The 15,637-nt window shown below is 32.9% G+C and overlaps 1 protein-coding gene across 1 annotated transcript in view; it reads left to right on the top strand.

The window, feature by feature from the left end:
• The window catches only part of CNGA3_3 (Cyclic nucleotide-gated cation channel alpha-3), a 97,222-nt gene that overhangs the window by 19,512 nt on the left and 62,073 nt on the right, over positions 1–15,637 (top strand). The window contains exon 2 of the mRNA XM_051215561.1: positions 13,952–14,010. Coding sequence (XP_051066094.1) covers positions 13,952–14,010 — 59 coding nt within the window. The remainder of the gene's footprint in view (positions 1–13,951; positions 14,011–15,637) is intronic.

Below are 15,637 nucleotides of genomic sequence, written 5' to 3'. Positions count from 1 at the left end.
TTAGAGCTCAGAATAATGATTTGTAAGAATTGCGTTCTTTGATCTTAAAGGTTGTATCTTGGGATGTCAGTTGCTCAATTCTATAATCAAATTTGTTAAAAGAAGTCAACTGATTATCAATTGAGACTAAATGACTTAAATTGAAGAAGATAATTTTCCTAAGTTGATTTTTATCACAGATTAATCTCACCTGGAGAATCGATGAAAACTAGCAATCAGTAGATATTTTTTTTAAAAGTCCTACTTTAGGAATTCATAATGATATGCACCCATGGATTTACTAGAAGGACATATTCAAAGATTTAGGTTTTTGGCAAGTGGGTAAATACAGTTTTATAATACTAGATTATGTAATACGAATAGATGCACATAGAGGCGACCAGAAGCGGAAGCTTATCTTTTATGGATACAGAAAATAAGTCCCTACTAGTGAAGGTTATTCGCAGTTAAGCCGCGTTAAATGTTCTTCTAATCTTTGTTGTTAGACGATTTTTGATTACGTCTGATGTTCGATCACCTTTAAATTCCAGACTTATATAAAGGTTTTTCTTCGGGACGGAACAACTAGATTTATTGTCGTAAATACTTTCGTCCATATTCTTTTCTATAAAACTTTCTGGGTAACCATTTTTCGTCAAGGTTTTCTTGAGGAATACGAGTTGTACCAGTTCTAACAGTTCACCTGCTCTTGTGAAACAAGATACATTAGCCGTAGCCAGCGCTCGCTTTCAACTCGGATACCGGAAAATATTCCAGCTTGGTTCTATAAAGGAAAGCAGTTGGGAGTTCTATACCTGAACACCTAATCGACTGTAACCATTCTACAGATTCACAATTCGATTTTAGCGTTGTTTATATGATTTGTTTAAATCTACCCAGATTTCTTCGTATCCAACTCTTAAAAATAGCCGAAGCTCTTACCATCCAGAAGCTTAAACCAGAACTATGCGTACAAAAGAAGTACGTCTCATCGTTATCGTTACCTTGGCTTTAATTATTTTGATTATCGTAAATACAGTTTTATTTACCTACTTACTTACTTACGCCTGTTACTCCTTATAGAGCATAGGCCGCCGATCAGCATTCTCCAACCCACTCTGTCCTGGGCAAATACAGTTTTGATGAATTATTATACTAACATAAAGTTCAATTATCTATCACTTTATAAATACTAGTAGAATATTAAAAATAACATTTACACTGTACATAAAAAATAGTTAATATACATGTAAATCACTTATATTCATGTATCCATTCAAATACACTAACAACTATTGAATGACATTAGTTGGCGTTTTTTCTCCTTCTTCTTCTTCTTCAAAAAATCACATGGAAACTATTTTGATGACGTTATTTTTCACAATGGAATTTTAAAAAAAAAAATAAAATTAAACGGTTAATACTTTTTTTAATCAAATTTATTTAACATAATTTTTAATTAATAATCAATAATATTTTTCATTGATAGGATACCTTGTATTGTTTATTGATTTATTTTATATTAAAATGATCAAGATTATGAAATATCAATATAAATATCAATAGAATTGATTGATCACTTTGGTAATATTTATTGTTAATTAACAATAATGAATTGATTAATTTTCAATCAAAGACAATATGAAGTTTTTGTATGATTGTTTAATTAATTAGTTTTAGACTGTTAGAAAGGCAATTTCTGATCTTAGTTATATTAATTAAGTTTTGATATTTAGATTTATTTCATAAATTTAATCAATATATTTTGTTAATGAATATTACAGAAGTGAAACAGGAAACTTTGATGAGACTGAATAGATCTTATCTGAAGTTCGAAATGTATTTACATAATTACGTCTATTACTCGTCAAGAAGGAGCATAGGCCGCTCACCAGTATTCGCCATCCAACCCTGTCCCAAGCAATCCTTTCCAGCTTTTTCCAGTTGTTAATCACCCTTTTCATGTCTGCTTCTATTTCCCGACGTAATGTGTTCTTTGACCTTCCTCTTTTCCGCTTCCCTTCACGATTCCAAGTCGGGGCTTGTCTCGTGGTGCAGTTTGATGATTTGCGTAATGTATGTCCTATCCAGCCTATTCAGGAGTTCCTCGAAGTACTCTACCCGTCTGTTCCACTGTTGTTGAAGTTCAGTGATTGGCCTGCCTTCTTTGTCCTTGACCGGTCTCTCTAGTTTACTATATTTTTGTGCTAGTTTCTTCGTTGTATCGTAATGCTGTTTCATATTTTTTTTCCTTTGCAGCTTTTTTTGCCGTCGTTGCTAGTTCTTCCACGTAGTTCTGCTTGTCGGCTCTAATGCTCTTCTTCACTTGCTTGTTCGCTCCTATGTGCTCAGCTTGTGCTTGGACTTTCTCTGCTCGTGTTCGGCTGTTGTTAATCGCTGTCTTCTTGTTCTTCCTTTCTTTGGTCTTGTCCAGTGTTTCTATAGAGACCCATTCTTTATGAACCTCTTAGCACGTTGAAGTTAATGCTTCTTTGATACTTTCCCAGTTGTCCTCCATAGTAGTTTCTTATTCCTTCAGTAGATCTTGTAAGGCTTGGAACCTGTTGTTGAGAGCTATCTTGAATTCGTTGATTTTGTTAGTATCTCGAAGGAAGGCTGTATTGAACCTTTGTGGTGCTGTTTGTCCAGTCGTCTAGTTCTTTTTTAGCTTCAGTTTTAAATTGTCCACAACCAGGTGGTGATCTGAAGCTATGTCAGCTCCGCTCCTGATTCTTACATCTTCCATTATCCTTCGGATTTTTTATTGATGCAAATATGATTTATCTGGTTCTCTGTGGTGTGGTCCGGTGAGATCCATTTAGCTTTGTGTATGCGTTTGTGTGGGAATACTGTGCCTTCTATGACCAATTTGTTGAATGCACATAGATTTGCAAATCTTTCCCCATTTCCGTTTCCCTCTCTCTCTGTCCATGTTCTTCCATGATATCTTCATATCTGATGTTGTCTATTCCGACTTTGGCATCAGAATGTTGAGGTCGTTTCTTGAGCACTTCTCTATGATTGATTGCAGCCTCTCATAAAATTGATCGTTAATGTCATCGTTGCTATCATTGGTGGGTGCATAACATTGGATAGTATTCATTGTGATCCACTCCTTCTTTGTTTTGAATGATGCTTTGATGATTCTGGATCCGTGAGATTCCAATGCTACAAGTGCACTTCGTGCTGCTTTGGACAGCATGAAAGCAACTCCCTGAGTGTGTGGAGCATTTTCCTTTTCGTGACCGGAGTATAGTAGCATCTCTCCCGTAGCTAGCCTTTTCTGTCCAGCTCGGGTCCAATGGGTTTCGCTGATTCCCAGTACTGCCAAGTTGTATCTCCTCATTTCTGTTGCTATTTGGCTGGCCTTCCCGGTCTCTCACATTGTCCGGAGGTTCCATGTGCCTATAAAAATTGTTGCTGTTGTTGTTAGGAGGGGCATCAGCATTGTGGCTTCCGAAGGAACTCGACTTTCATCATGAGGCGTCATAGTTCTTCTGAATGGAAACCTTCTAACTCCCAGGGTAGAGTTTAGATAGTTTGAATTATTTTTTCTGGTAAGCGTTTTTAGCGAGTTAGTTTTCTACGGGATGGGGTCGCTAATACCATGCCCAACCCTCCTGCTTTACCCGGGCTTGGGACCGGCAGTAACTCTAGAAGAGCTACAGGCGGAGTTATATAATTGAAAGAAGGAAATATATATTCGTTTACCTTTGGATCGAATAACCTGTCTAAAAAAATGTCAAAAACTCATGAAATAGCTTATTTTATTCAAAGATAATTTGCATCGATGATTAGGTTTATACCTGTAATAAGTATTATTAGTTTTTTTCCGCTTGTTTTCTTTAAAATGGCCACTGGGTAATTAGCAATGTGTGTGTAGAAATGATATGGGATTAGTGAATGATAGTTTATTTTATGATGACTAAAATTGTTAGTTATTAAATAGCCAAGCTAATTAATTCTAGAAGAACATCGAGAGCAACCGGTGTAAAGCGAACTACGAACGAAAAACAGATATCTGTCATATCAAATGAATTGCGTTGAGATAATATAATTGGGTGTTCAGTATTGATTGTATATGAATACCTGAGCGGTAAGTTGATCAACGTACTTACTAGCTAGATAAATCCTCCGGCAATTTCTTTCCGCTGGCAAAACACAAAATAATCATATTGGGAATGGCATTAGGACAATGTGGAGATGATTAAATTAACAAAGACAAGGTTAATGGAGTGCTTGAAAAATATATTATAGCCGGTATCTAAATATAGGTATTTATGAAGTGCTTTCTTCATCTTATTTTCTTTTTCATAAAACTGATCAGAAGCTAAAGCATATTCAATAGGTCCTAAAATAAGATCGAAGGGTTTTAGATCTTTTACGTCAAAATAAATTTAGAGTGTACGTTTTCAATCGTAATTCATTCCCTTTGTAAAATCATTCCATTTCAAGTATAATCCACATACTTTTATTCATCAATACTTCATCATCAATACTTTACAAGTATTTTATTTTATGACTTTCACACACACACACACACTAGTTTCTCAAATAAATTACCATTCGAAATAAAAATAAAATACAACATAACTAAGCGCCTGGCGCGAAACTGATAGGTCCTGGGTTCGAATCTCGCGGGGTGCGGGATCGTGGATGCGCACTGCTGGAGTCCCATACTAGGACGAAACGGCCATCCAGTGCTTCCAGGTTTTCAATGGTGGTCTAGCTTCAATTGACTCTTGATTTCAATCTGTGAAATTTCTAAAATCTCCAAAAACCCCTACTGATATCCCACTGATTGTTGATCAATTACTCTAATGATTGTATTCTATTTCATTTATAAATAATTTTCATTAGAATTCTCTCATTAGTCAAATTATTTTTACGAATTCACTAATAAAGAAAAAAAGAAATGATAAACATTTTCCATCATATTACCATAATGAGGAAAATTATCTACAATTAAGTACTTAGTAGAAAAGAAAATACAGAATAAGAAAAAAAACTGCAAACGATGAAAGCTCCACAATCAAAAGAAAGACTATCCAGCTCAAAGAATAGAATTCTATCAAAATTATCCGACTGAGATACAAATCTTCTCCACCATCGTTTAACTTTGAATAAATTAAATTTCTATACACAGTATTATCCTTATATGTATGTATATATATATATATATATATATTCTTTAAAAAATTTACTTTTCATCTTACTACAGCATCCGTGGAGAAAATGGTTCTGTTTCCAATTTATGGTATGATAAATTTAGAAATAAAAAGAAAACTATTTTAATTACTCATTTGCATAGATACTGCATGTTTTAGTATTATGTTGTATTTTTAATATATACACTACTTAAATATGTATATATATATGAATGTTGTATATCTGTGTGAATATAAGTACTATGTATAGTTTGCACGAAAAATTTATTTTTAACTAATGAATGATTGAATTTCGTTTGAATTTTATTTTGGTTAATCAGTAGTTAAATGCACGAGTGTCAATTTGTATACTTATATATATCTTTTGCCTTCCCACTACATTTGTCCCTGTTGTTTATTCACTCTTTTGTGTGTGTTTTTTTGGAAGGGGATGGGGAAGGTGTAGATTAAGGTGATAAAAAAATTAACAAACTGAATAAACAGTGAATGAAATGTAACAATAATACTATAAAATAGTAAATGTTGTGTTTAATATTGACTGTATGTGTCGTTGTATGTAGAAAGAAGGAAAGGTTGTTTTGGATAGAATATTGGTTTATATCTACTTGAGTTTTTTGTTTTTAATTCAAGAAAAAAGAATATCAATGTATTTTATCGTTTAAGTTGTCAGTTTTGACATAATATCGATTGAAAGAAGAGAAACGTAACTTCATTGTTTACTTATTATTTTTATTACAACTAAGGGGAGTTTGTAGAGACTTTGATTTAAAGATGGATAACACCATTAACTAAATTTGGCTTGATGATAAATTGAAAGGGAATTAGTGCTAGACAATTGTTTTGTCCTAATATGGAGCTCTACAGGAGTTGCTTACTGGTAAGTTATAAGGTTCTAGTGTGAAGTTGTGAGCAGTTGAATTCATCTGTATCGGGAGTAAAATAATTATTACTGATGACGATGAGTGACGATTTAGTTAGATTGCGAACTAACTAGAGCATTCTATTTCAACTTAGTAAACCATAGATAATGCGTTCTTTTAACAAAAAACCGAAAAACTCATTGCTTGATCCTAAGCGATGAGAAGTAGTAAACTAGGACAAAGTTACTGTTTAGTGCTTCTAGTTGTCAATAGTCATCTAAATAAATACAGCTAGCAATATGAACTGTAGTTATAATTTTTGTTAATGATCTTATACCAGTTTATTTGAACAATTTATTGTTTGCATTACAAAAATAAATGACCAGGTATGCAGTTTCAGATACAGGGGACAAGTTGACAGTAGGGAATTAATGATAGTGTAGTGAACAAGAACACCAGTGAGGACAATCGAATGTATTTACAGGACTTCTTAATAAAATCTAACAATTATAAAGTAAATATTTAATTTGCAAAATGTCCATCAATTGTCTCAAAATGATTCAGACTCCATTGTTCTTGCATTTTCATACAAATCGCATCCTGTTTCCATTCTTTACTGTTCGATCCTGTTGTCTCTCTGCTGCCAGACCATCTGTTCACGACTTACATCATCTACTACATATATCAATATAAGTACCACACACCACAATAGAATATCTTTGAACTAATAAAAAGCTGAGGCAAACATATACATGCTATGACCAACAAACTATCTCAAAATCTAGATTGCCATTAATCATTCTTACATACAGATTATCTAATAAAAGATAAAATGATGTAATACGTATCCAAAGGTGATATTTTAAAATAAGAATCTTATAGCCACGACATACTTTTTTGAAAATTCGGAGAATGAAAAATACAACATTCAGTGAAAAGGTTCTTTTTCAAAGGAATCAGTCTTAGAATAGACAGGCACATTTATATATTGCATTCAGTTGGGTATTATATTATCATCATTCACAAATGATTGTGAATGTAATTCAGGTTTTTTAATTACAACTAAATAATCAGTAGTAGATATGTGATACAACAGATAACATTTTAGGTAAGTACATAAATTATCCAATAATTACATGTGTTAACGCATAAAAAGGACTTGAAATATTCTCAGTTAAGTCATAATATTTCAACGGCGAGATGAAGAAATGCCAAAAATCTCCTGTTTGAATTGGATTAGGAGTTTCAGGGAGAGTTGTTATAACAGTAAGGTTAGAGAAAAAGGCAAATAAATATGATCCCGTATTTTTTATGACCGACTACTAACTATTCGGTGGTTAGTGATTAAATGAATTAATGAAGTTAGAATACAACAAAGGAGCTGAAGAGCCTGGCTTCTCTAAACCTACAAAGAGGTAGGTAAGCACAGTTACTTAGTCTAAGAATGATGAGTTTATAATACAAGATCTTTAATCCCAATACGGTTGTTCTTTAATTGATTGTTTTATTAAGAATGTTTAAACCATATATTTAACTGTTTAAGTGCAGTTTCAGAGTTTAGTATACTAACAGTAACGTCAAGTGACTTCCAGTCAATAAAAGTGTATTTAATGTTAACGTTATGTATAAGTAATCATATAAAGAAACTCTAGTAGTTCTTCTTTTCAAATGTTCTGATCGACAATAATGAAAGTGTCATCAACGTAACGTACAGTAAAAGTCAAGTTTATCGATAATATCTTTGAGAGGTCTATTTTCTAGTTTCGCGAGAAAAATATCTGCATAGACAGGACCTAGAGCTGAACCCATCACTATATCATCAATTTGTCTATAATGTGTTATTAAAGACAAAATGAATAGTCATTGTACACTTCAAAGGTAATTCTTTAAGACTAACCTCAGCAATTCCAATATTGATTTATTTTTTTTTCAAGTCGTTGTTGGCACACAAAGTCAATAGTTTCAGTTAAATGTTATTAATAAGCTTGACTTTTACTGTACTTTACGTTGATGACACTTTCATTATTGTCGATCAGAGAATTAGAAGAGAAGAATTTTTAGAACTATTTAATAACAAACATCGAACAATTTAAAAAAGCTACTGAAGATTATCTATCTTTATATATTATATTTATTTGTAATTAAAACACCAAGGGTGTTGTTTCTTCTGCTGACAACATGATAAAAATGCTACGTAATCGCATTGTTTTTTTTACAAAAAATCTGTTTTGTTTTTAACTTTACAAAGTGCAGAGTATTGAGTAAGTAAAGTATTTTTCTATTTAAAGTTTTATAAAATCATATCAAAGAAATGATGAGATGAAGAGGTGAAATCAAATGCTGATAAACAATAAGTTATGTTTTTGATTGAAGTCATAAGTCAATTGAAGTTAGACCACCATGGAAAACCTGGAAGCACTGGATGTCCGTTTCGTCCTAGTATGGGACTCCTCAGCAGTGCGCATCCACGATCCCGCACGCCGCGACATTCGAACCCAGGACTTACTAGTCTCGCGTCAGGCGCTTAACCAACTAGACCACTGAGCCGGCATCCAACGGTGTTAATGTCTTGCCTCAACCAATCCACTAAATTGCGCGACCATCTCCAATTGTACTGAAGTAGACACTTGTTTCTACCCGACATGGATTAGCTCCACTGGTCACGGCTTCTCACCAGAACTCTGAGAATTTTCTCACTAAGCTAGTCACTAGTGAGCACATGGTAATTATTAGTTATGTAAGAGAAGCAACAAAACATTCATGAAAAATGATTATTGCCATCCCATTTTAACAAACAAATTTGATCAACACTTATGACAAAAAAGCTGATTTTAGATGTATTAACCTTAAGTACATTTTAGGTTTTATTGTTTAGAGAATACTATCTTTTGAAAAGTATCATGAGATAAACAGATATATTTATCATCATAAAGCTTGAAGTTGTATTGTATCTGCTAGCTTTCATCATCAACATTATTCAAGAAACATATTATCATTGATCAGTTTTATTAGCTATAACTTTACATCTCTTGATTAACAGATTTCAATCAAAGGGAAGATGGTCGCGCAATTTCGTGGATTGGTTGATGTTAGAAACTATCACCATTGGATGCTGGCTCAGTGGTCCAGTAGGTTAAGCGTTCGTGCGCGAGACTGATAAGCCTTGGGTTCGAATCTCGCAGGGTGCGGGGTCGTGAATGCGCACTGCTGAGGAGTCCCACAATAGGACGAAACGGTCGTCCAGTGCTTCTAGGTTTCCAAAGATGGTCTAACATCAATCGGTTCATGATCTCAATCAAATGAAAAGTATAAACCGAAAGTATTTTTTGTAATTGTACTCTAGATAAATTATTCATTAATGTCTTGGTTGTATATCTATTTACCCATGAATACAACTAACCGACAGAAGCGTGGATCATCACCAATTTCTAGTGATAATAATCTTTTAATGTATCGAATTGATTGAATGTAAATTCGGTACAATAATAAGTAGTGCCTAGTTTCTAAACGTTCTTTATTTAGTAAAACTACTTGAAGTTATCTTTGAATTCCTTTGAAAATAGTCATTTATCTAATGTACAACATCAATAATGTAAAATAATAAATATCTACCTAAAATATTTCCATTTAATATAAGATAGTTCTTGAATGATTATTATGAAAATAGATTTCAAATTACTGTATTATAGTTTCTCTTTAAAAGTTATTTACATTACGTAACAACATAGAAAACTTTTTAGGTTAAATCTAAAAACAATAGATAATAACAAATATTTCAGATTCTGGTTGTTAATAAACCCCTTCTAATAACAATCATCTGCTCACTAGTGACTGACTTCAAGAGGTATTTTCTGGAGTTATAGTGAGAAGCAGTGACCAGTGCATTTCAACCAGGTCTGTTATGAGATAGTAACTCATTGATAACAATGGTGGATGTGTCGCTCAATTTCGTGGATTAGTTGAAGTTAGACATTAACACTGTTGAATACCAGCTCAGTGGTCTAGTGATCAAGCGCTCGCGCGCGAGACTATTAGGCCCAACGTTCGAATCTCGCGAGGCGAAGTCATAGATGCGTATTGCTGAGGAGTCCCACAATAGAACGAAACGGCCGTCCAGTACTTCCAGGGTTTCCATGGTGATATAGCTTCAATTGACTCACGATTTCAATTATTAAAATTACAATCTCCACAAAACCCCTTCTAATAATATTGATTTAATTTGTGATCCAGGTGTCGTTGACAGGAGTATTTGAACCCAGGACCTTTAGTTTCATACGCGAATATCCAACCTTTAGACCACTAAGACGTCATCAGACGTGATTTGGTAATTATTCTTAATTCTATTATCTAGAAACTATTGATCTAGATTTTCTAAATTTTATCAAATAATCTGTAACTTTAAGGATATTTTCGTCATCTAAATATAGTTTATCCCATCTCGTCAAACAGTGTGATTTAAGTCACTGTCATATATCTTTTATAACATTATTGTTAAAGAGGAACTTATCTAAATGAACTTGCTGCATTGAATACAAGAAAATTGAGAAAATAACAAAACCATCAAAATTTACTCTTTAGTAAAGTTGTTAGTTTAGTGAATATAACAACTAATACTGCATTAATATTTACAAAATAAATAGACCTTTTCAATTCGGGACAATGAGTATTTATGATCAGTAAGGGATAATATTGATAAAATAGTTGTTTTGAATGGAATAAATGATTTAATTGTGAGGCTTTCATTTTCTTCGTAGATAGTATCATCAGCATAGATAAACAGATAGAAGTGAGTTATGAGAATCTTTTTCACAGTTGGCTAACACCATATTTCCGTTAACCTTGGAGCTAACTGATTGTTGCTGACACTTATTCTATCAGGTTAATTAGGAACAATATCAAACTAAATGTTTATACAATGAAAGCTTTATGATTAAACCATTTAACTCAGACAATTCTATTTCATTACAATCAAATTAACATCGAGTCACTGATAAAATGACTGAAGATTAAAATATGTAAACTATTACGTAATATCTCACCGGTATAACAAATATTAAGATCTCTGCGAGATACAAGTTCAGTGATTTATTACTACATAGTTATAACTTAGAACAAAACAACAGCTACTTTCTACTTTCGTGTAGTTTAATGATTTTTGAGTGATTTTGATTAGTGAATCAAATAACTTTTCTTTAAAGTTTACAGAATGTTTACAAAAAGAAATCTAATTATTAATATTAACAAATATTGATATTCAATATTATGAAAGTTTTATATGGCAAGCCGATAACATTTAACAAGTATCATTGGATTAATAATCAATTATACAACCATTAATTTCATTATAGCAACTGACGTTATTTATATTGAATACTTTTTTCGTAAAAAAAAGAAAGAGAAGAAATATGATCTACTTCCTGTCTTACTTTTAACTTAGATAAAATTACTCAGTAACCACCTGCAACCACCATCTAAATCTCAGTATATAGTGCCCGCAACGTTGAGTCACCTAGACTGGTGGCCACATTGCAACATGATCGATAGAATTCGATCTGCACTAATAAGGACTAGACAAGCATGACATTGATCATCACCCAGTGATCAATCAATTGTGCTCAGCAACTATCACTCATGTTTTTATTTATCTATTTTTTTTAAAACAAGAAGCCAATATTAATATAATCAGGTTAATTTGTTTATTTTGCATGTTTTCATCAAAACATATAAAAGTTTCTAAAACATATACTTTGCATGGTTAGTTTGCCAGGTAGATTTTCTCGATGTTTTATTGAAGAGAAGTTATTTGTTGAATAGATTAAAACAGTAATGAGGCATACATGACATTGTATAAAGAAGTCACTGTAATCAAAAATAGAAAAAAAGGCATTTAAGAGTCTTTGGATCAATGATATTGTGTTCACCAATTGACTTAAAGATGATTGATTTGATCTAGTGTGATATCATGAAATTTCCAGACTCAACTGTTAGATGTTTTCTTGTTTTTCTTTGTCTGTTTCGAAATATTTATATTGTTTGCAGTTATCTTATTAAATGTTTGATTTCGGCAGAACGTGTTACTATACAGTATTAAAGAGTAATAATAAAATATAATAATTAGTTATCCGCTATACGGTACATACGAGACCGAAGGCCCTGGGTTCGAATCCTGCGAGCGGGATCGTGGATGCACACTGATGAGGAGTCCCACAATAGGACGAAAAGGCCGTCCAGTGCTTCCAGGTTTTCAATGGTGCTCTAACACCAATCGGTTCATGATCTCAATCAAAAACTTAATAATCTGCACAACCCCTATACTAGTAAAAAGTATATTTTTAAATCCACTTGGTATTGTTTACTTGAATCTTCCCATGGATGATTAACACCGCAATTGATCAGTCTCTTACTAGTATGTGTGCAAACTGGCGTATTGCCTCGATATTTTCTTGATTTACAAGCATTATAAATGATCCTAAACATCAATGGAAAGATTCAAGTGAATTGAAACTTCACTCAGTCGCACAAGAAAGTGGCTATCAGGACTCATTAGCTAAGTGGATAACGCAATAGCATTTAAAGCGAATAGTACTAAATTCGAGTCCGAGAGTGAACATCAACTCTGAGATGTTGGTACATCCAGCTGACGAGTCTGAAATAGGACGAAACGCGCATCCTGGACTTCACTTCTAGACACTATCCATCTTTGCCTATAAAAGTATATATGTCTTAAATTTGAGAATCGAGTTTTAGAAGTTTAACCATGAAAACCTTCGGAGGAACTGGAAAAGTTAAAGGTATAAATGATGTATTCCTGTTTGATATTTCACCTGGCTAAGTAGTCTTGTAGAATGAATTGGGTTAATGGAAGTAATTTTCAAACTTTCTATCTATGGTAGTTTGGAAAAATTTGTTTTATCTGTGAAACACTCTAATCAGTTTCATTTGAAACAAGAAATTCATTTTGTATGACTTATAGACAAAATATTTGCTTTCTTCCAACACATATTCTGAATTGTTCCATAGTTTGTAACACGTCTTACGTTGGTTAGATAACCATTGAAAATTAGGAAGCTGTTTTGTTCCAATTGTGTTTACCAGTTTATATGAACATCCCAAAGCACGCACATTGAAAGAAAAGCAAGGACGATTAATGTTTGCTTTTCTAAGCATATTCCACAAAAACCTAGACTACGAGGAAGACTCATTTTTTGGCAGTGTGATTGCCTTCTATCTACCTGACAGTAGTCATAGTTTTGATGTCTAAAAGTTATTGAAGCTATCAATTCTCCTTTGACGTGGTTAAAAAATTTTCCTCATATGACACTGATTATTAATCCTTACTTCTGATCTGATCTGAACTCAGTCAATTTAGTTCTAAGAGTTACATAATTATAACATTAATATCTCATTTCTTAATAACTGTGTTTCTATCCTCTCACTTTTTACTTTAAACCATTCTTACATTCAACCTACAAATATTCACACTTTAATAAATGAATATCTCTAAAGCAATTAGTCCCTTTTATAAATTTCGATAGGGCAATTAGAAGACGTAGTTGATCTGAAAAATGTAATGTGTTTGAGCTATACAATTCGAACAATCTGGTCATACATATACTTGTAAGGGCATTTTTGGAAACCATGCTTTAGCATATTGTTTACAATTTTGTTTCGCTTTTACAGAATTCTAAACTGTATTCTATCGGGCTTTCTGTTTCTAGTGGTAATTTATAAGGTTAATAGTTTACTTAAAATGTAAAAGGTACTTGAAGCTATTGTCGTACTGATTTAGCACGTAATATATCCCATTGCATTTTATTTGTAAGCATATATATATATATATATATATATATATATATATATATATATATATATATATATATATATATCAGTAATGAATAGAAAACTGATTCTCCAAATTACCTTTTATTTTCATCTCAAATTTAGGCTTACATTTACAATTGTGTCATACCTCATTGGTGTATTCATTTTTGCGACAATCGTTGGTAAGTCATGATACATTTTTTGACTTATATAATTGATTTCAAGTATTAAGAGGTTTTATGGTAATTCAGCGGATTCCTTTTTATCCATTCAAATGTACTACCACTTTTAGGATTGAACAATTACATATTTCTCTTATCTACATAAGTGAAGACGATTTTTTCGTGCTATGGAAATTATTAAATTCGAAGTTTCACGTGATGGACTAAGTGATTAGACAACCATTAACAGTCAGATAATACTGAAAAATCTATTTACTTTTAGTATGGAACACTTTGACAGTGTACATCCATGATCTCATCGTAGATTCAGCTCTGTACTCTTAGTCGTTAAAATTTGAACTCCTATTTTAGTATCCAGTAGTTTAAATTTCTAACTCTAATCCATACGCCGTATTATAGGACTATTGTTTATTCCCAGTGATGACACTTATCTCATACTTGTTATAGGGGAATTCCACCGGCTAATATATTTTTATGATAAATCCGAAAATCAATCCCTAAGGCTAGTCACAAGTATGTACATTTATAGTGTTAGTGAATTCATCATTGCGATACGTATAATGTACATATTGCTTATTGTTAATGGCCTTTTAATAAGAATATTAGAGGATATTCTACTTTACATTTTTCAATTGATGACTTTCGATGATGTAAATAACCTACATTCGTAAACTTCGATTACTCTTAACGATCTAACACACATTTATATGTTATCAAATGATTAGTTAATCGAATGAACATTGAAAGTGTGCTTCATTATACAATAACAATATTAATATGATAGAATAACAATACAAAAGTTATAATTTGAATATTTCAATATAAACAATTATTAAGACTTAAGTTGATTATAAGGAAATATAAATTACGATATCCAAAACTGAACAAAATCATGGTTTTATGTAACTTGTCATTCAAAGATGGTGAAGATTTGTAGCTCAGGTGGATGATTTTGATGGAGTTTTGTTCTCTGAGCTGGATGCTTTGATCGTGGAGCTTTCATCGTTCTTCTGAACGACATCATCAGCACAAACTTCAGATAGAAGTGAAGTGTTCGAATTTCAAACACGACCAAACCATCCAGCTCAGAGAACAAAACTCCATCAAAAATTATCATTCAACTCAGATCTAACTTCATTAAGTTAAATTTAAGAAATAATAGAACGAATAATTAAATATGATCAAGAGTTGTTTAATTAATTGTCGTTGTTCTATAGAAAGAAATTGAATTTCTGTGTAGTCAGTTCTATTAAATAACCATCTATTTGTAAGGTTTAGTAGAGATAGCCCCCAAATGCCCTGGTACGGCCGAAGGTGAGGAGAGTCCGCTCTTCCACTCGAAATGCTCTCACATGGTCGCGCATATATAGCCTCTGCCAGGAAAGTCCTATTCACTGTCTTCTCCTACCAGGAGTGTTGTTTACAAAATTCAGAGGACGAAAAGCGAATATCTGGCGCTTTAACCGGGTTGGTGGGCATGGAGAGTCCGCCTAGGGAAGTTGGAAAACCCTAATTCCAAATCAATGGTGCACATGGGCTCCAGTAACCTAAGGGAACAAATGGCATATGAACCAATCGTTGGTCACCGGCTACCATGTGACTGTATTTCCTTACGATGCTCCACTGC

Source organism: Schistosoma haematobium, chromosome 4 (assembly GCF_000699445.3).
Source record: "Schistosoma haematobium chromosome 4, whole genome shotgun sequence".
NCBI classification, from domain to species: domain Eukaryota; kingdom Metazoa; phylum Platyhelminthes; class Trematoda; order Strigeidida; family Schistosomatidae; genus Schistosoma; species Schistosoma haematobium.
Note: the sequence above shows the minus strand (reverse complement) of the source record. Positions and strands in the feature narration are given on the sequence as shown.